General features: G+C 49.0%; 3 protein-coding genes across 8 annotated transcripts; 2 read left to right on the top strand and 1 right to left on the bottom strand.

Annotated features, from left to right (window-relative positions):
• Window positions 1-254: 254 nt before the first annotated feature.
• MRPL24 (mitochondrial ribosomal protein L24) lies at window positions 255-4138 on the top strand. 2 transcript variants are annotated; one of them, XM_010953874.3, is made up of 6 exons: window positions 255-411; window positions 2715-2958; window positions 3039-3134; window positions 3347-3450; window positions 3684-3814; window positions 3911-4138. In XM_010953874.3, the coding sequence occupies exons 2-6, from the start codon at window positions 2776-2778 to the stop codon at window positions 4045-4047; spliced, it is 651 nt and encodes a 216-aa protein (XP_010952176.1). In that variant the 5' UTR covers window positions 255-411; window positions 2715-2775; the 3' UTR covers window positions 4048-4138. The 2 variants fall into 2 exon arrangements, with proteins under 2 accessions (XP_010952176.1, XP_010952177.1); XM_010953875.3 differs by lacking the exon at window positions 255-411 and adding an exon at window positions 416-547.
• A 312-nt stretch (window positions 4139-4450) lies between these two features.
• METTL25B (methyltransferase like 25B) lies at window positions 4451-10967 on the bottom strand. Of its 5 annotated transcripts, none has more exons than XM_074349591.1 (8): window positions 9210-10967; window positions 8042-8166; window positions 7696-7803; window positions 7168-7230; window positions 6793-6936; window positions 5819-6303; window positions 5221-5405; window positions 4451-4799 (listed from the first exon to the last, which is right to left on the bottom strand). In XM_074349591.1, exons 1-8 carry the CDS (start codon window positions 9223-9225, stop codon window positions 4678-4680), a joined length of 1248 nt encoding a protein of 415 aa, XP_074205692.1. In that variant the 5' UTR covers window positions 9226-10967; the 3' UTR covers window positions 4451-4677. The 5 variants fall into 5 exon arrangements, with proteins under 5 accessions (XP_074205692.1, XP_074205690.1, XP_045371863.2 ...); XM_074349589.1 differs by having other exon boundaries at window positions 7696-7888; window positions 9210-10965; XM_045515907.2 differs by having other exon boundaries at window positions 10397-10949.
• A 113-nt stretch (window positions 10968-11080) lies between these two features.
• ISG20L2 (interferon stimulated exonuclease gene 20 like 2) lies at window positions 11081-16436 on the top strand. The gene is made up of 4 exons (XM_074349592.1): window positions 11081-11218; window positions 11839-12690; window positions 14616-14816; window positions 15515-16436. The coding sequence occupies exons 2-4, from the start codon at window positions 11956-11958 to the stop codon at window positions 15626-15628; spliced, it is 1050 nt and encodes a 349-aa protein (XP_074205693.1). The 5' UTR covers window positions 11081-11218; window positions 11839-11955; the 3' UTR covers window positions 15629-16436.
• Window positions 16437-18288: the final 1852 nt, after the last annotated feature.

Here is an 18288-nt window from a genome sequence, read left to right as displayed (position 1 = left end):
TGACCAGAAAGGAAGGCCCACAGCTTTGAATAGGGAGCGGCGATCACCTAGAAAATGGAGCCACTGTCTCTCGTAACTACAATTCCCAGCGGCCTCCTCGCAGAGCATGTGCAGGAATGTGCCACGCGCGGCAGCCTATCCGGCTTTGCCTTCAACTCCCGACGTGCTTCACGGTGCTCTTACGCTTCCTTGATTTCCTACCCGACCAAATTTCCTGTCCCTCACTTGCTCCTTAGCAACGGACTACAACTCCCAGCATGCAAAGAGGCTAAATTCGTTGTTGAGCGTCCACTGTACGACTAGACTACATTTCCCAGCAAGCCGAGGGATAGGGAGAGGCGGGGCTCGGGGCTCAGGTCCCATGTGCCGAGGAAACAGGCGGAGGCAACCCGGTCTCAGCGGAAAGCGAAGGTGAGGGCTGCGCGTCCCTGTAGTGTTGGCAGCTCTGGGCTCGTCCGGGAGGCGGGAGCGGGAAGGGCCTTCCTTTTCTCCTGGCATGGCACAGTTGCCTCGTCTGAGGTCTCCCTGCATCGGAAGCTCGGAGCGGGTGGGTGCTGAAGACTGCTGGGGGCTTGACATCGCCCACGTCTAGGCTGGGGCTGGCTGGGCAAGTCTTTGGAGCCAGGGCCTGAGGCAGCAGACGCTCTACCTCACTACCTTGAACGGCGCTCCCAGAGCACACTGTGAAAGGCTCACTGCGGAAGGGACACCAGCTTCTCCAGGATTTGGAGGGAAAGAAGGACAAGATCTAGGGGGCTGGCTTCTGGGATCTCCTCCCAGACCTTCACATCTAGAATGACTGAGGTTAAGGGATGTCTTGCAGCAGTCACTCAGGAGTCTCAGGCCTTAAGATTGGCTCCGCTCCTATCAAGCTGTATGAACTAGGGCAACTCGCCAGCTCTCAGGGCCTCGGTTTCCTCGTCTCCTGTCAGCCTCCTTCATGGGGGCTGTATGAAGATAAAATGCCAGGAATAGTGAAGTTGCTAGCATTAGATCTGTCAAATGATAGTGCTCTCTAAAGCATTTTTAAATTCTGAATGGGACCACCTAGGCCCTTACATACATCCAACATTAATTAAAATAACACTAGATCTTTTCTTTTTCATGTTGAGATGTATAAAGAAAAATGACCCAATATCTCACTGTTCAGATAAACCAGTTGATAATATATTTTTTAATGCACATCATTAGAAAATGCAAACGTTATGGAAAGGAACAAGATGGAGAGTAAGAGCCCTCCCAAACTTCCTCTTACTCAAAACAAGTATGTTAGTTGTTTCCTGTTTCCTTCTCATGAATACTTATGCCTGTGACAATATGTATATATATTTAAATTTACTCAAAAGGATAATACTATCCCCGTGATTCTGCACTTTGGTTTGTTAAGTTGTTAGAATTAGGCCACCTCTCTTGCTCCCTCCTCTTTGGAGACTGCGTGCACTCTGTCTATGGAGTGTACTTACTTTTACTTTAACCTGAGCACTCAACCCCCGCACATCGTGGCCTTCCTCTTCCCTTTTGAAACAGCCTACACTCTATACAGTATGTATCTCAAAATAAATCTACCTTTACTAAAAAAAAAAAAAGTTAGAAATAACTTGAGTGACACAAACAACCCTGTAAAGTTGTACTGATGATGAAACTGAAACTTGGAACTCAAGTTGCCTAGGGTCACAAAATAGGTCGATAGTGGAGCAGGGACCAGAACCCGGGTCATATGACTCTCATTTCAGAGCTTTTTATGTTATTTAGTGCACTTTATTTGTACTTTGAAGTTAGGCTTCGTTCTTAGCTATAAACCAAGGTTAATGTTATTTCCTTCTTCAGTTGTCCTTAGGCTTACATGAGATGATACAGGAAAGCACTTAGCATGGCACCTGGAAGGCAGCAGGTGCTCAATAAACTGAAGCATTTATTATTTTTTGCCCTCAGTTTTCTTACCACTCTATTGATTTAGTCCATTATCTAAAATTGGGAGGCTTAGAGTACATACTTAGGGAAATCCAGGACCCTATAATCTTAGAATCTGCCTCTGGGTCCTTTTCCTTTAAAAAAGAAACTATCTTAGGGAGGAGTGGTCTTATCCTGATTAAGATTAGAAATTGGAAGTGGTGAGGGGACATTTTAATTCCAGTTTCTATCTCTGCTATCTGTTTGTTTGTTTAACCTTATAACTAACTGCCTGCCTTTTGGCCTTATGCCAATGTTTTGTCTGTGACCTGTTATCTTCCCATCCTGCTGTTCGTGGATTTATTTAATAACTATTTATTGAGGACCCACTTTGTGCCAAGCCCTAAAGGATCTGCTGTTTAAGGGTGAGCTAGATAACATGATCCCTGGCCTTGTTGAACTTTTTGGACTTTAAAGTCAGATATATGTGGGTTTGAATGCTGATTCTCCCACATAGTAGCTTTATGACCACTGGCAGGTCACTTAACCTGAGTCTATTTCCTCATCTGTAAAGTGAAAATAGTATCGGGGGGGGGGGGGGCAGGTATAGCTCCGTGGTAGAGTGCATGCTTAGCATGCACAACGTCAATCCCAGTACCTCCAGCTAAATAAACCTAATTCCACCCTGCCCCTGACCAAAAAAAAAAAAAAAAAGCAATATCTTGTGAGGATTCAATAAGATGAGGTCCATTGAGCCATGGAGTAAGTACTTAAAGAAATGTTCCTTCCTTTATTTCTTTGCCCCCTTGTTTGTCCTACCCCAGAGCTGACTAGGAAGATTTCTGGGACTTTTGCTGGCCAGGGGATTTCTCACAGCCTCCAGCCATGCGGCTCTCTGCCCTGCTGGCCTTGGCATCCAAGGTCACTCTGCCTCCCAACTACCGCTATGGGATGAGCCGCCCAGGCTCCTTGTCAGACAAGAGGAAGAACCCTCCAGGGACCAGGCGGCGCCGGGTGGCTGTGGAACCCATCTCTGATGAAGACTGGCATCTGTTCTGTGGGGACAGGGTGAGAGTCTCAGATGGGGTAGGATGGTGAGGGGCTCCTGGGCAGGGATCTCCCTCCTTGACCCTCTTATCTCCTCACAGGTAGAGATCCTAGAAGGCAAGGACGCCGGGAAGCAAGGCAAAGTGGTTCAAGTCATCCGGCAGCGGAACTGGGTGGTCGTGGAGGGGCTGAATACAGTAAGTGAAGAGTGAGGATGGGGATGCTCCGGAAGCCTGTCCCGTGTGTCTCTCTCCATTAAGAGCAGCACTGGGAGGCAGGAGACTGGCTGAGGGGATGGTGAGACAACTGAAGCTTCTGCTTTTCAACTTGGGCTGAATGCTCTGAGCTGTGGTAGGCAAGCCCCCTTTACACTCCTTGGTTTCTGATAGCACCCCCCTCTTTTGGACAGCATTATCGGTATATTGGCAAGACTGTGGATTACCGGGGAACCATGATCCCCAGCGAAGCACCCTTGCTCCACAACCAGGTCAAACTTGTGGATCCGATGGACAGGCAAGAACATGAGGCTCTGCTGTTGACCATATTTATCCAAAGGGAATGGGGGTTGGATGCTCTGGAAAATGAGAGGGGCTATCTCATGGACATGGCCCCCTGTAGGAAACCCCAGTACAGGGGTAGCAGAGAAACAAGATGGTGACCACAGTGTTTTCAATTATTGACTTTTGGGTTGGAGGGTGGCAGGGAGACCTGGCTCCCTGGCTGGGCTCACTTCTTGTATCCACTAGGAAACCCACTGAGGTGGAGTGGAGATTCACTGAGGCAGGAGAGCGGGTACGAGTCTCCAAAAGATCAGGAAGAATCATCCCTAAACCTGAATTTCCCAGAGCTGATGGCATCGTCCCTGAAACATGGATTGGTGAGGCTGTGGGAGGGGCAGGAAGATGAGGGAGGGGAGAGTGGGAGTAAGGGGTGTTAAGTACCGCCCCCAATCTTCTTTCCTCTGGCTCAATAGATGGTCCCAAAGACACATCAGTGGAAGATGCTCTAGAAAGAACCTATGTGCCCCGTCTAAAGACACTGGAGGAAGAGGTGATGGAGGCGATGGGGATTCAGGAGACTCGGAGACACAAGAAAGTCTACTGGTATTGAGTTTGGGGAAGAGTAGCTTCTCCTTGTCTTAGCCTTGAAGGTTCAAGCCACTTCTTTTTCAGACACTAATAAAGAGCCTTGAGTTCTCCCATGTGTGCAGCTGCTGTCTTCTGGTAAACTGGCACCCCTAACCCTCGCGCACCTGTTTCAGGGACTGAAGGAAGAAAGGGACATCTGTCCTGATGTTGGGACCAAACCTTAGGCAGTCTTAATGTGGCCCTGCAGATTCTGGGATGGAAATCGGAGAGCTTCCCTCCATGGAGACTTCTGAGTAACAAGATGCTGCCTGTTACCGAAGACAGAGGGGATTGGGGGTGTGAGACCTAATTTAGCACCTCAGCAGCATTTCAGTAGGGAGGGTGCATGTCTGACCTTTCTATGCTTAATAGAAACATCAGGGAAATAAGGATTTCACTTTTTTAATAAATTAAAAATAAAATTTTTACATAATACTATATAACACACAGAGGGAGAGAAAGGATAAGAAGCTGAAGGTTTGTGAGGCACCAGGATTCCAGGGAGAGTGTAGGATGCTGGTTCTCTGGCTGAGGAAATGAAGACTGCCACCCAGCGTGGCACCTGGCAGTTCCAGATGAGGTCCGAGATACGCCCGCCCTTCCTCAGGCTGCATCAGCTGTCTTCAGTCTCCAGAACAGAGAAGGCCTCACCCAGAGGCCTTTTGGTAGCCACCAGAACTAGGTTTCTGGGAGAGAGTTCGGGGCTGAAGATGGGCAGGAGCTCAGCATGGAAGCCTGCGAGAAAGGCAGGGCTACTCAGAAGGGCAGAAATGAAGCAAACCCTTGGCCACTTGCTGCCTGGCCTGTAGGCATGGCCCCTTTTCCCCATAAGGGAGGCTCGAGGGGGTCTAAGGAGACCCACTTCTCTACCATGGGTGCCCAAGGCACTGACTTGGGAGGAGACAGTCCTCAGCACGTGGTAGGTTCTCAATGCCTGGGATGCTGGCTTAACATGCACCTCAGGGATGTACTGCCACAGGCTAATTCAGTGGGAATCTACATTAACAAGTCCCTCACCCCAACCCCACCTGACCCTGAAGCAGGTGGTCTGAGAATCACCACAGTGATGAACCCAGTCCCGGCAGGTGCAGGGGCTGCGACCTGAAGGACAGCCCTAGAACTCCAGCCCTTCTGGCCCTGCTTTGGCCACCCTCACCCTGCTCCTGAAGGTAGAGCAGCCGGTCCAGTAGAATCAGTGTCTCCACCAGTGGGGCCAGCAGCAGGGCCAGGCTGAAGAAGGCCACCACACGGTTCTCCTGGGCCTGGTGGGCCCGAAGGGCAGCCAGATTCAGCGGCAGCTGGGGATCCAGCCCCACCCGCTGTAGCCCCCGCTGCACGTATCTGTGGGGTCAGCCACAGACAGCACTCAGTTTGGATTTAGGAACCTCCCATTCAAACTGCCCATTTCTAACTTGATTCCAATTTTGCTTGATTTGCTACCCTAAGGTGCATTTTGACATGTTTCTCTGGCTGAGCTGTCCACCGAGCAGCAGATCAATCCAAAAATTTATTTTCAGCCAAAGCTGTCCAATTATTTAGCCATATCTTTAGCATTTAAAGATCTTAATAAAAGACTGACAATCCCTTTTAAAGAAAATCTGAAGCTGCCTTAGAATCATCCCGTCTGCCTGCCCTGCCCTGCCCCACCCCAGCACATTTAGATTTTCTTTAGGACAAGTGAGGGTGAGAGGGGAATCATACCTCTAGGAGGTGATGCCCGTCTCCCACCCACCCCCCAAACTTCCCAGCCTCACTCTTCAATCTTGAGCTCGTGGACCCTGGGGATCCCCTGCACGCCTGGCCGACGGAGCTCAGGCCGGGCGTGCCGAATGACCGTCTCCAGTGCTGCCCGGTAGCAGTGGGTTCGGAGGCCGGGGCCTGCTTTCTGTAGCCGCTCAGCATATTCCTCCAGGGCGTGACAGGCCCCCTCCCGTAGTCTGTAGGGCAGTTCATAGCCGGGCAGCCCAGCTACCCATTGACTCAGTGGGTAGCCACCAGCGTCACTCAGCTTCATGTAGCAGCAGCCCACTGAGGCCAGGGCCGCCACCTCGGGGCAGCAGCAGAAGTGCCTCAGCAAGGCAACACTCAGATCCCCACAGGCGTGGAGGCCTGTCAGCAGCAAGCGGGCCCCACTCTGAGGTGAGTTCTCCAGTGGAAGCAGAAGCTCCTCACACAGGGCCATGGGGTCTACCCACCTAACCACGTGGTGTGGGGAGTGGCGAGGGCCAGTTTGGACCACCTGTGGAGGCCGGACAAAACAAAGGCAGGTGGGGAGTCTGTTTGCTGTCCCCAAGTCACCTCAGGCCACAGGAAGGGATCTGTCCACTTGAGTTCCTTCTCGAGGAGGAAGGTGGGAGAGAAGCTGGGGCACAGGAGACAGTGGGACCTTCACTCAGGAGATAGGATAGATTCTGGTCTACCATTACTAACTGCAAATCTTTTCATCTGAGTCCCAGTTTCCTCATTTGTAATGAGTCTAATACCTGACTGGCCACTTCACAGGTGGTTGTGAGGACATATGGGTGTGGAAAGCACTTTTTAACTAGAAAGTAACTTTAAAATATGAGGTGGCTTTAGCAAAGGAGGGACCTAGTGAAAGGGGTAGCAGAACTAGGGACCATACCATCTCAAGCTGAGAAACTTAAAAGAGGGATCTCAGCCTTGGTGCCCAGTTCCAGACAAGCAGACCCTGCTCTCACGGCCCTGGCTGCTGGAAGGGCTGCCCTACCTGTGGGTTCCTCTTCTCCTCTTTCTCCAGAGCCTGCAGGAGCTCCTGGTCCAGGCGCTGGGCTCTCTCCACCAGTCTCTGATCCCCTTCAATGCTCTTCACCATCAGTCCCAGCCCCAGGGACATGAAGCGGGAGAGATGGCCCTGGAGTCATGAGAGGGAGGGTGAAGACAAGCCTGCTCAGTGTCCTTTCCACTGTCACCCTCCCTCTCTGTGGCTTAGACACCTGGCTCCCAGGTGTCTTAAATTCTGCCCAGCTTACTTCTACCACTCCTTAACACCTGCTTCCTTTGGCCTGTGGCCTGATAATCTGCCTTCCAGCTGTTCTAGCCCCACTATAGTAACAAAAACCCAGAATGTCAGGGATTGGCTCACCTGGCCTGAGCCTACATCCACAACCTGGGTGCAGCCTGTGAGGTCACTCAGCTTCTTCACCAACTGAAAGGGGAGGGAGCAAAGGTCTCCTGGGCATTGGTTGTTGGCTCCCCGGGCAAACACCCATAATGAGGGTGAGGAGCTGAAGATGGCAGAGGAAGATGGGTAGAGGTTGACATAGAAGAGACAAGAGACAGGGAAACCAAAGTGGGGTGTGCTGACCCCAGGCTCAGGCTACTCTCCTTGCTCCTCTCAGGCCAGTGATTCAATCTCCCCCACAGAACAAGAGATCCACTGTGAAGCCATGAGCAGATTGTGAAGGTATCAGAATAAGAACAAGACAGAGATTCAAATATAGCCACCAACCTACCCGGCAAAAGGATGAAGATATGATTATTGTATACCTGACGAGGAAGGGACCTTCTAGGGCATCTGCAGGTGATATAAGGTAACCACATCTTTGTAACCCACAGGCCTAAGGAGTCCCCAAGCTCCCAGACACCACCTATACCCCAGCCATCTCCTCACCTCTCCCAGCCTCCGAATCTCATGCTGCTTCTTGGGCCTGACATGTTTCCGGAATGGAGCTGTCAGTCGGGAACTCTGGCTGGGGTTCTCCAGGAACTCTGAGGGGGTCTGAAACCCAGGCGTCCGGGTAAAGGCCAGGGCATAGGCTGTGGACTTCAGGGCCAGCAGGGTGAGTGGCCACACCGACCTGTACCTGAGATAGCCCGGCCCAGGCCCCCAGTGAATAGTCCCATTGCATCCTGAGTGTGCCAGTTGACAACCCAGGAAGCCCTTGTGAGACTGAGCCATGGCTCCCCACAGGGCTCAGGGCTGGAGAGTGCTAGCACTGGGCCCCTCTTGCCCATACCTGACCACTTCCCCTTCCCCAGGCATCCCCAGCAGCAGTGTGGCCAGCTGTGGCGGGTTCAGTCCATCCAGTGCTTCCTGCCATGAGCAAGGGAGTGTGCCCCACAGGTTGTCTGTGAAAAATTCCTGTAGGAGAAGGGGAGAAGCAGTCAACAGGCTACTACCCTTTCCAGTCTTCCCTGGCCCATTCTCAACACAGGGCCACTGGCTGCAACTAGCAGGCAGCTCTACTCACTGGAGTCACTTCTTTTAGCAGTTTAGCATTTACATGTCTGTTTTCTCCACTCAGCTGAACCTAAGGGCAGCGATAATGTCTTCACAGCTGCATCCTCAACACCCCAGTGACCGATACTCAGTATTAGTATGTTACCACCTAATAATCTACCATTACATGTGCCAGACACTTTCTATAACAGACATTATTATATATGCCAGGATGTATTTTTAGTCCTTCATTTGTTCAACACAAATTCTGGAGCTTTGGTTAGGCACCAAGCTCTATTCTAGACTCAGGGGATACAATGAACCAGACAGACAAGATTTTTGCTCAGAGTTTACATTTAAAAAATTATTTCAGGTAACATCAAATGCCACATAGACAATAAAACACTAATGACACAGTAACATAATGGAAAATTTGAGAGAGTACTACTTTAGATGGAGTAATGAGGGACGACTTATCTGAGGAATTGACACTTGAGCTCAGACTTGAATGATGAACAGAAAACAGGGCATGTAAAAAAAATTTCAGGCAGTGGTTGCCAGAGGCGGGGGTGAGGTGGGTAAAATGGGTGAAGGGAGTCAAAGGTACAAACTTCCAGTTATGAAATAAATGTCATGGGGATGTAATGTAAAGCATGGTGACTACAGTGAATAATACTGTACTGTATTTTTGAAAGTTGCTGAGAGTAGATCTTAAAAGTTCTCATCAGAAGGGGAAAATGTAACTATGCATGGTGATAGATATTAACTAGAGTTACCGTGATAATTTCACAATATATACAAATATCAATCACTGTTACACACCTGAAACTAAAATAATAATTCTATCTTAAGAAAAAAAAATCAGGTAATAGCAAACACAAAATAGTTTAACATGCCAGGCACTGTCTGAAACACTTTACATGTATTAATGCATTTAATCCTCAAAACAATTGTATGAGACGTACCATTTTTATTCCTCATTTTACAGATAAGGAAACTGAAGCACAGTAATTAAGTAATTTGTCCAAGTCAAAAAGCTAGTAAGTAGCACAGCTGGGATTTGAAACCAGTTTGACTCTAGAGTTCTTGCTCTTAACCACCCTACTCAACTGACTCTCTGTGGAGGAAAAGTATTCCAGGTAGATCAGTATGTGCAAAGGCCTGAATGAGGCCAGTGTAGTATAGTCCATGTGGGAGAGAATGAAATGCGATGGGGTTAAAAAGGGAGCAGGGGACAGATCATGTAGGACTTTATAGGTAACAGTAAAGAGGATTTCATCAAAGTTCCTAGGAAGCAAGGAAGTGTCATGATCAGATTTATATTTTAAAAAGATCAATCTGGTTGTTTTTTGAGAACTGGTTATGGAAGGAAGGAAGCAAACACAGAGATCTGTTAGGAAGCAGTCCAGGAGAGAGATGTTGTTGGCCTGGCCTAGGGTGGCAGCAATGGAGATGAAGACAAATGGGTGAGATTGATATCTATTCTGGAGGTTGAACCAACAGGGCTTGTTGAAGCACTGGATTGTAGATCAGTAAAGAAAAGAGCTGCATCAAGGATGGCTTCTGCGTTTGCGAGCTGAACAATTCAGTGGATGCTGGTGCCATTTATACATCATCTCATTTATTTTTCACAATTGTCCTTCAGAAAGGGATCCATTTTACAGTTGAGAAACCAGGGATAGGAGGAGTTTTTGTTTGTTTTTGTTTTTTAAGTACCTAAGGTTAACAGCAGGGAAGGCAGTATTCTAATCCAGGTGTGTCTGATTCCAAAACTAGAACTGTCCATTACACTGCAAAACCAGGAATTTATTCAAAGCTTGAATGAATGAACATGTGTGTTCTTGGAACACCTCACATGTTCCTGGGAGAGTTCACCGTAGCCGCAGCAACATGCCTCAAATGCCCATGCGTTTTTATTACTTTGGATCTGAAAAGGTTAGAAAAACAACCCAGATGCTAGAAATACTAATATTTAGGTCATCTGGGAAAAAAGGGGAGGTTGACTCAGCTTCAACCCTTTCTTGGACAAAAGACTGAAGGAACTCATAGAAGAAATCAGATCAGAAGCTAACTGTCCAGATTCTCTCCCTGTCGTGAGCACTTAGCCAACAACACAACCAGGAGCACCCCACCCACATCCCTGTGGCCTCACGATGATGTAGGCGTCCAGGATGGAACGGTAGAGCGTCAACACTCGGGTCAGGTTCACAGCTAGCTGTCTCCTCTCCTCGTGAGAGAGGCCCCGGGCGGAAACCCCTGGCATTTCCGGGGTCCAATCGGTGGCGCCGGGAACGAGAATGCAGTGAGAAGGCAACCAGGGTCAGGAGCACGCGGGTCGAAGACCTGGGCTGAGCTCAGGTCTGCAGGCGGAACGGGAAGAAAGCGCTCGTTATTCGGTCCCCGACGCTGCCTTTCCGGGATTCCAGGCTGGGGTTGAATACGTCAGGTGCCCTCCTGACGTCACAGGTCGCGACGACCCACAGCGCGAAGGTGTCAGCGTCGGAAACAAGTGGGGCGGCGGCGAGGCAGCGCAGTGACGCCACAGATGAGTGCTAGGGCGCCCAGCTCACGGAGAAGGGCGGGCCAATTCCAGGTCCCGCCCCAGGCCCCGCCTCTTCCCGTACACTTTCCTCCTCTTCCGGAAGTGAGAGCCGGGGTCTCCGGCGCACTGCAGTTCCCGTTTGTCGCGGCCTCCCCACACCTTCGAGTTGTACCTCCAAGGGGCTAGAGGGGCCGGGGAGCGCATCCCGCCCCCGCCCCCACCCACGCCGCCCCCACCGCCGCCGCCGCTGCAGCTCCTCACACACTCAGAATCCCTGGCCTCGCTCCCGGAGGCTGGGGTGCTGCGGGTACGCGCGCGCCGACCCCGGGCGCGTTCCAATCCACGGGCCTGCCGGCCCGGGCCTCGACGACGCGCGCTAATTTCCGTATCCGGCTCCGGACGCTTCCGGCCTTAGCTGGACCCATCTAGGAGGTAGGTGTGTGAGCATGTGGGGCTGGCTCCTGGCCCGGACCGCCAAGGTGTGCTCACCAGGATAGGTTGTCCCCAGCCTCGGTCTCCTCCATGCTGATATGTGTTGTCAAAGGTTCTTTCTTGGGAGAAGGCCTTGAGTGAGATGCATGTGGTTTTCCCCCACCTGGAACGAGGGAAAGGGGTGCCTGGATTTATATCTCTGTTCGTGGGGCCCGCATTGGGAATGCCTGGGTAACCCAGAGGTCATCAATGCCATACCCGTCATTGCCTACGAGCATACTTAGACGTTCTTTCCCTGGGCAGATAATAGAGCTCACCTGTTCTGGCGTTCCAGATTCAGAGTTCCAGCTGTTTGGCCCTTCAGATCCCCCGTTTACAAATGAGACTGAGATCTAGAGAGGGGGAATGGCTTCCCTTACGCCATACAGCTGGTGAATTGTGGACCTTCGCTAGAACCCGGGCTTCCTGTTTCAGACAGTGCTCCTTGCATCATTTCATACATTACATTAACTGAGAGGTTGTTCTGAAGTCTTTCCTCTCTAAAGTTCTACAGAAAGGGGTCATATCTTATTGGTTCCCAAGCCTATGGGCTCCGTTATCAGGATCACTTTCTTCCCCAGGTTATACCACAGACCTCCAGATGTTGGTCTGTGGGATTCAGCAGAGGATGAATTTTCTCTCCTCCTCTCATTGGTAAACTACTCTTCCCAACTGTTCGCCCACCATCCATTGTCATCATGTCTACCTTACTCCTCAATCTGGATTTTGGCGAACCTCCTCCAAAAAAGGCATTAGAAGGGAATGCCAAGCACCAAAAATTTGTCAAGAAGCGGCGGCTCTTGGAACGGAAAGGTTTTCTGAATAAGAAGAAGCAGCCCCCTAGCAAGGTGCCTAAGTTGCACTCAGAACTTCCAAAGAAAGGGGAAACTCCTAAGGTAGATGGCGCTTGGAAGGTCCCTCCCCTTCCAAAAAAGAAAAAGACAGCTGCCTCCAGCAGTGGGTCGGAGCAGTCCCTGGACAAGAAAGCTGCAGTGCCTTGGCTGACCCCTGCCCCTTCACAGAAGGCTGGTTCTGTTGTGGCTAAAGTAGATTTGCTGGGGGAGTTCCAGAGTGCCCTACCAAAGATTAAGAGCCACCCAACTCGCCCCCAGAAGAAAGGCTCCCAGAAGAACCCTCCTCAGAAGAATGTCCCCCAGAACTCCACCAACACTCATTCAGAGAATAAATATTCTGGAGCATCCCAGAAGATGCCGAGGAACATGGTGGCAATGGACTGTGAGATGGTGGGCACGGGGCCCAAGGGGCATGTCAGCTCCTTGGCTCGATGTAGCATTGTCAACTACAGCGGAGATGTGCTTTATGATGAGTACATCCTTCCCCCCTGCCACATCGTGGACTACCGGACCAGATGGAGTGGTATCCGGAAGCAGCACATGGTGAATGCTACACCCTTCAAGATTGCTCGGAGCCAGGTGAGAGGCATGGAGCACGATGGTAGCAGCAAGGTAGAAGGAGAGAGGTCCAAATAATTTTTCAGAGAAGGATATCAGTCTGGGAAGGCGCCAAAGGAGGGGAGGGATGGATGGAGAGAGTAGAATATCAGAAGGCGGCTTTCTCTTGGGATAAGGAGTGGTGAAAGTGTGGAAAGGTACAATTAGCTGGTATAACAAATTTCATTAGTTAAGATCTATATTAGGTCCCAAGTAGAACCCTCATCTGGAGAACTGGGAATCTGCATAGAGAAATAACAGCCAGTTTTGATGGACAGAGCAGCAGGCATGAGGGCCAGGGGCAAGGGGCTCAATTTGAGAATGCCTTGTAGAGTTGGAGCCTAGGGTTGAGAACAGAGGTGGAGAGGACCTCCCAAGCAAGAAGCAGTCTGTGGCAATGTGGAAAGTTGGTGGTAGGAGAGGACAGAATGTTGACAGAAGGAGCTGGGGCATTTATATAACTGGAACAAGTAGCCTGCAGTGAAGGGGATAAAAGATACAGGACTGGTATGTCAGGGTTCTCACCTCACTCACTGAGCAAACTTAGTCACTTTAAGCCCCATGCTGAATACTGGGGACACAGAATAGGAAAGGAGCATGAGCTGGTAGAGGTGAAGGGGAGTGGAGCCTGCCGGTCTTGGGAGGCCTCCAGAGGGCGCCCTTGGTTCACTTCTTTGTAATTTCAGCTCCTCTGTCTTTGCCTTCTTTAGACACACTGTTCCAATTACTCCTTAAATGCCAGAACAGTCCATTGGAGGAGTTTTGTTAGAGGTGGAACAGCTGGATTTTAGAAAGAACTTGAAAAAAAGAACTGAAGAACATTCTGGCACGAAGGGCACAGCTGAGCAGTCTTGGGAGATGCAGAATGTGGGGTGGGTCTGAGACATTAAATCCCCTCAGCTTTAATGAGGGCTATGTGTTGAAGTTAATGCGAAGTAAAGATGTTGGTGGTCACTAAACTGCAGGTAAAGTTAGCAACTCAGTACCCAGTTGATTGGACTATATCTTGTTTTCATCTTAAAAACCAGCACCCAAGTTGGGGTATGAGACTAAGGTACATCCAGATGAGCCTGTTCCCTTCCAGGGGGTCCCATTGGGAGGCCAGTCATTGATTCCAGGCCTGTTGCTCTTGTTCACAACCTGTTTGGAACCCCATTTTGGTAATGTCCTTTGGGTTCATGGCATATTCTTCAGTTGTCCTCACTGGTAGTATGTTCTTACACTTTAAGATTCTGAAATGGTGAGAAATTATTTGGTTCCAAGACTAGTGTGAGTAAGGTTCCCTCTGGTTATGAGCAGGAGGAGCTATAAAGCAGTGGAACTGACTTTGATAAAGCAACATAATCAAAGATCACTTGATTACTTCCCTCTTCAGTCTTTGTAAGTTATTCATAATCTTTTATGGCTTATAGGCCCTTTGAGAATCTGATGAAAGGCATGGATTTCTCCCCCTCCCCCCACCCCCACCCCCAATATACACATATCTATGTGCATATAATTTTGGGTTTCCATTATCTCCCTGGAACCTGTCTTTGACAACATTTGTCCCAGCCTCTGTCTAAGGCAAACATAATGATCGTGGTTAAAGAACTTTAAGTATCAAGCCAGGACTGAACTAGGTAGTTAAATGAGTATCACACTGGAGTAGAATTTAATGAGACGATAAGGAGCCATGTGTGATAGAAGTCGAAACAGGGTTATACCATGGAAAATACCTACTTTCACTTCTGGGAGAGGAGGTGGATTTCAGGTGAAAAAAAATTGTGGGAGAGGATATTTCAAGGATAAGGCAAGTGGGCAACTGGTGAAAAGAACCTAGAAGGACTTGCGGCCGTGTTGGGTTTTCAGGATGCAGGGTCTACATCTTTGAGTCCTCCTCACCATCACCTCTTCCATGCCTGTTTCAGATCTTGAAGATTCTCACAGGGAAGATAGTGGTGGGGCATGCCATCCACAACGACTTCAAAGCCCTTCAGTACTTTCACCCCAAGTCCCTCACCCGGGACACCTCTCATATCCCCCTCCTCAACCGTAAGGCTGACTGCCCAGAGAATGCCACCATGTCTCTGAAGCGTCTCACCAAGAAGCTGCTGAACCGGGACATCCAGGTAGCATCTCCCCAGATGCTTCCAGCCTCCTAGCTTGGACACTAGAGGCTCTCTTGCTGCCTGTCTAGGGCTCTGACCCTGGAGTTCCGCTGGTTTTAGAGAGATCTGGGCGGGATGCTCTGATGGGAAGAGCTTTGGGCAAAGGGGTCCATCTGCACATAAGGATAACATTTCTTGTTCTCCACCTCTCAGAGTGTTCCAAACGGTACTTGGAAAAGGAAGAAAACCTTAAAATGAGAGTTAAATCCTGACTTAAGAGAAGTAGAAAGCAAGTAGTTGTGGTCTAAAAGACCACATCCTGGATTTAAGGACCTCTTATATATTTCACATGTTTGGCACTCAAAGAGGTGGTGGCCTTCTGGGCAGGAGGGTGTAGACACATATCATATATAGATCAGTTAAGGAACTGGGGAATATGGAAGACTCAGAAGGCCTGTCTATGATATATGTTCTGTCTCTACAGGAGAATGTAGAACAAACAGTATGGCATATATATATTGCCCTAGAAAGGATTGAGGTAGGCAGTAGCATAGAAGTTGAACCCGTAAAATTAGTTAAGGTGTAGGGCACCACCAGAGTTCTGCCTTTTCAGCCCACTAACTACAGAAGCAGCAGCATCATTGGGGTTGGAGGGAGCCGGTTGGGAAGGGAAGAAAACAACTTGTAACTTTATGCTCTTTTCTTCCTCCCTTGTTCAGGTTGGGAAAAGTGGACACTCCTCTGTGGAAGATGCTCAGGCCACCATGGAACTGTACAAGTTGGTTGAAGTTGAGTGGGAACAGCACCTGGCCCAGAATCCCCCAAAAGACTAGTGGCAGTGGGGATGCTGGTGATGTGGGAGGCAGAGGCAGCACCGCACCCAGGAGAACAGGGCAGTGGACCAATGGACAGCTCTTCCAGCTCCACACCTTTGGAAGCTGGAGTTGTTGGGGAGAGTGAGGCTCCACCCCAGACTTAATATCCATTGAAATTTCACCTCAGGTGTTGTGTTCTGTGTCTGGTTAAGTGTCCTATGGAAGAAGGAAGCTTCCATATAAGAACCCAGCCCTAGGCTGTTTACCTCTTAAATGGTGCTAACCACAGGTCCCAGGGTGCTTTGCTCCTGGGAAAAAAGCCTTTTGACTTTCAAGGGGCAGGGCATACTGGGCAATGTAGTTTTCCAAACTGCCTTATCACTAGGGTGGCCATATGTCTCATTTTATGCCTTTTGTTCTCAAGTAATTAATAGCATCCTCTTTCACTCTCAGAAGTATCCTATTGGGTAATAACTTACATGATCACATTACATCTCACAGACTCTGCTTTTGGCTCAGAGTCTACATCTAGTCTGTCAGAATATCACCTGTTCTTTCCACCTTGACTTCTAGAGAAGCCATCCCTGGTGAGATTTAGTTCTCCTTAGGCAATAGGGTAAGAGAGTGTGACTTGGAAATCAACTTTTCTGATTTAGGAAAGCAGTCTCTTTCCTAAAGTGATAGAGGATTTATTTAATTTAGATCCCACTTGGTAGTTAAAAAAGAATTTAAAGTGTTTTTATGGTAATTTTTAGTCTTTTGCTTTGCTAAATGAAGCCTCTAAAAACTCAAATTATTCCCTTGATAAATTTTTATAAAGGAAAAACAGTTGTGTGATATTTTCTTTTTAACTTCACATTAAATAACTTTAATCACAAGATCCTGCAGAGCTATAATTCTGGTAGGGGGTCCAGGGTCTCTGTGGATGACACTCACTGGGCCCTGGTTTGCTGGAAGTCATCAAGAAGTGCTGACCAAGCCTCTGTGTGTAGCCCATGTTCTCTGATGCCTTGTCCTCGTCGCTGCCACAAATCAGCGAGCACACCTGAAGTGACACTCCAAGCCATGCTAACACCCTCACAGAGCCTGTGTGACCAGGAGAGTGACTCAGAGAGTGGGCATGCAGGAGGGATGGAGCAGGGGAGGAAGGGTGCTTGGTGACGCCAGCCTGGTCCCTCCTGTCAGGCCTTCCTTGGTGGTGCACACCCTCATGTTGGGAAGGTGAGTCATAGGTCTGACCTTGTGTCTGGGATCACTGTCTGCACTCTATCTTGAGCAAATGCAGACTCCATCTGTACACCAAGACTTGTGCCCTCTTGAGTGGCTGGTTTGGCTCCAGGGGCCAGAATCAGAATCATGGCTGCCTGTCGAAGGGAATTTCCTGCAGCCAAATCAGACCCCAGACATAGTCTTGCTCCCAGTGTCCTGCATTGCACGGTCTACTTGCACAGGCAGCTGTTGAGTTCTGAGCAAGTTGGGTCCTGTTGAATCCAACATATGTAATGTCAATGACACTTCACAAAGAGGTGCCAGGCGTCCTCACACACCTCTAAGTGGGAATAATCTGGGAAGACCACACGAAAAACTGGGAATACAAGTCTTAATTGAAATAAAAGCAAGACTTAATTACATTTTGATAGTAAACTAGAAGATAATTGGAAAATTCTCAGTTGAGTTCAGCTTTTACAGTACCTGGCTTTGTGTGTGTCTTGGTGAAGCGGCAGTTGGCTTTTATGCTCTACCCTGCCCCCGACTCTCATTTCCTGAAAGGGCACCTGGTCTCAGTCCAACTTCAGGAAGAGCTGAGTCTCACTTCTGCTCAACAGGAAGAACCTGGGGACCAGAGGACTTTGCAGTCTTTTTCTCACTGCTTTCTTTCATTACACTTCCTAGTCAGAGCCCAGCTCACCCTGCAGAGTGCCTGGGGGTCCCCTGTACTTGAACCCTCTCTGTCTCCAGGGTCCTGGCTTCATCCACTTGATGATGAGCAAGCCCCATTGCAGATTGCTGCCTGAATCCCAATCAGCAAGCCCTGTTTTGTCTTAAATCTAAGGTCTTTCAGAGTAGAGCATTTGCACAGAAAAACACATTCTCTTCCAGCAATAATCTTTTCCTAGCATAATGCTGTTTTCTAATGCTGAGACCCCCTGCTGTAGGTAAGAATGAGAAAGATCAAAGTGTGAGAAGTGTATCCTGCCAAACATTCTTGATCTAAAATTTCATGTAACAAAGTGGTTCTTAAAAAGGGAAGGGGGAGTGTATTTTGAAACTTCAGGTAAGCTGCTATTACCTCTACCCTTAAGAACCACTGATCCAGCCAAGGCTCCAAGAAGGAATCATTTGATTCCTAGTGTAACAGATGATTACAGCTGACAATAGGGAAGATGAACAGAGCTGTAATTACGAACTTACCCCAAGGCACATTAGCCCAAGTCCAAGTTTAGAGACAGACAGAAATTCCCATGTATGCAGTACGCCAGGTGCATCTACAAATATCCTACATCTACTGTCTGTACTGTTCACAAAGCACTTTCATTTACCCTGTACTTCAGGGCAAGTCCACCAAACAGCTGACAGCATAACAGCATTTTACTGTTGCATTGACGCTACGTTTTAAGTTTGGTTTTGCAACTTACTAAAGTTGTGATGGGAAGTCCGTTTGCTTCTTGGAGCCTCAG

The sequence above is a fragment of the Camelus bactrianus genome, chromosome 21 (assembly GCF_048773025.1).
Source record: "Camelus bactrianus isolate YW-2024 breed Bactrian camel chromosome 21, ASM4877302v1, whole genome shotgun sequence".
Taxonomy (NCBI): domain Eukaryota; kingdom Metazoa; phylum Chordata; class Mammalia; order Artiodactyla; family Camelidae; genus Camelus; species Camelus bactrianus.
The sequence above is the reverse complement of the archived record's forward strand: the minus strand, read 5'-3'. Positions and strand labels throughout refer to the sequence as shown.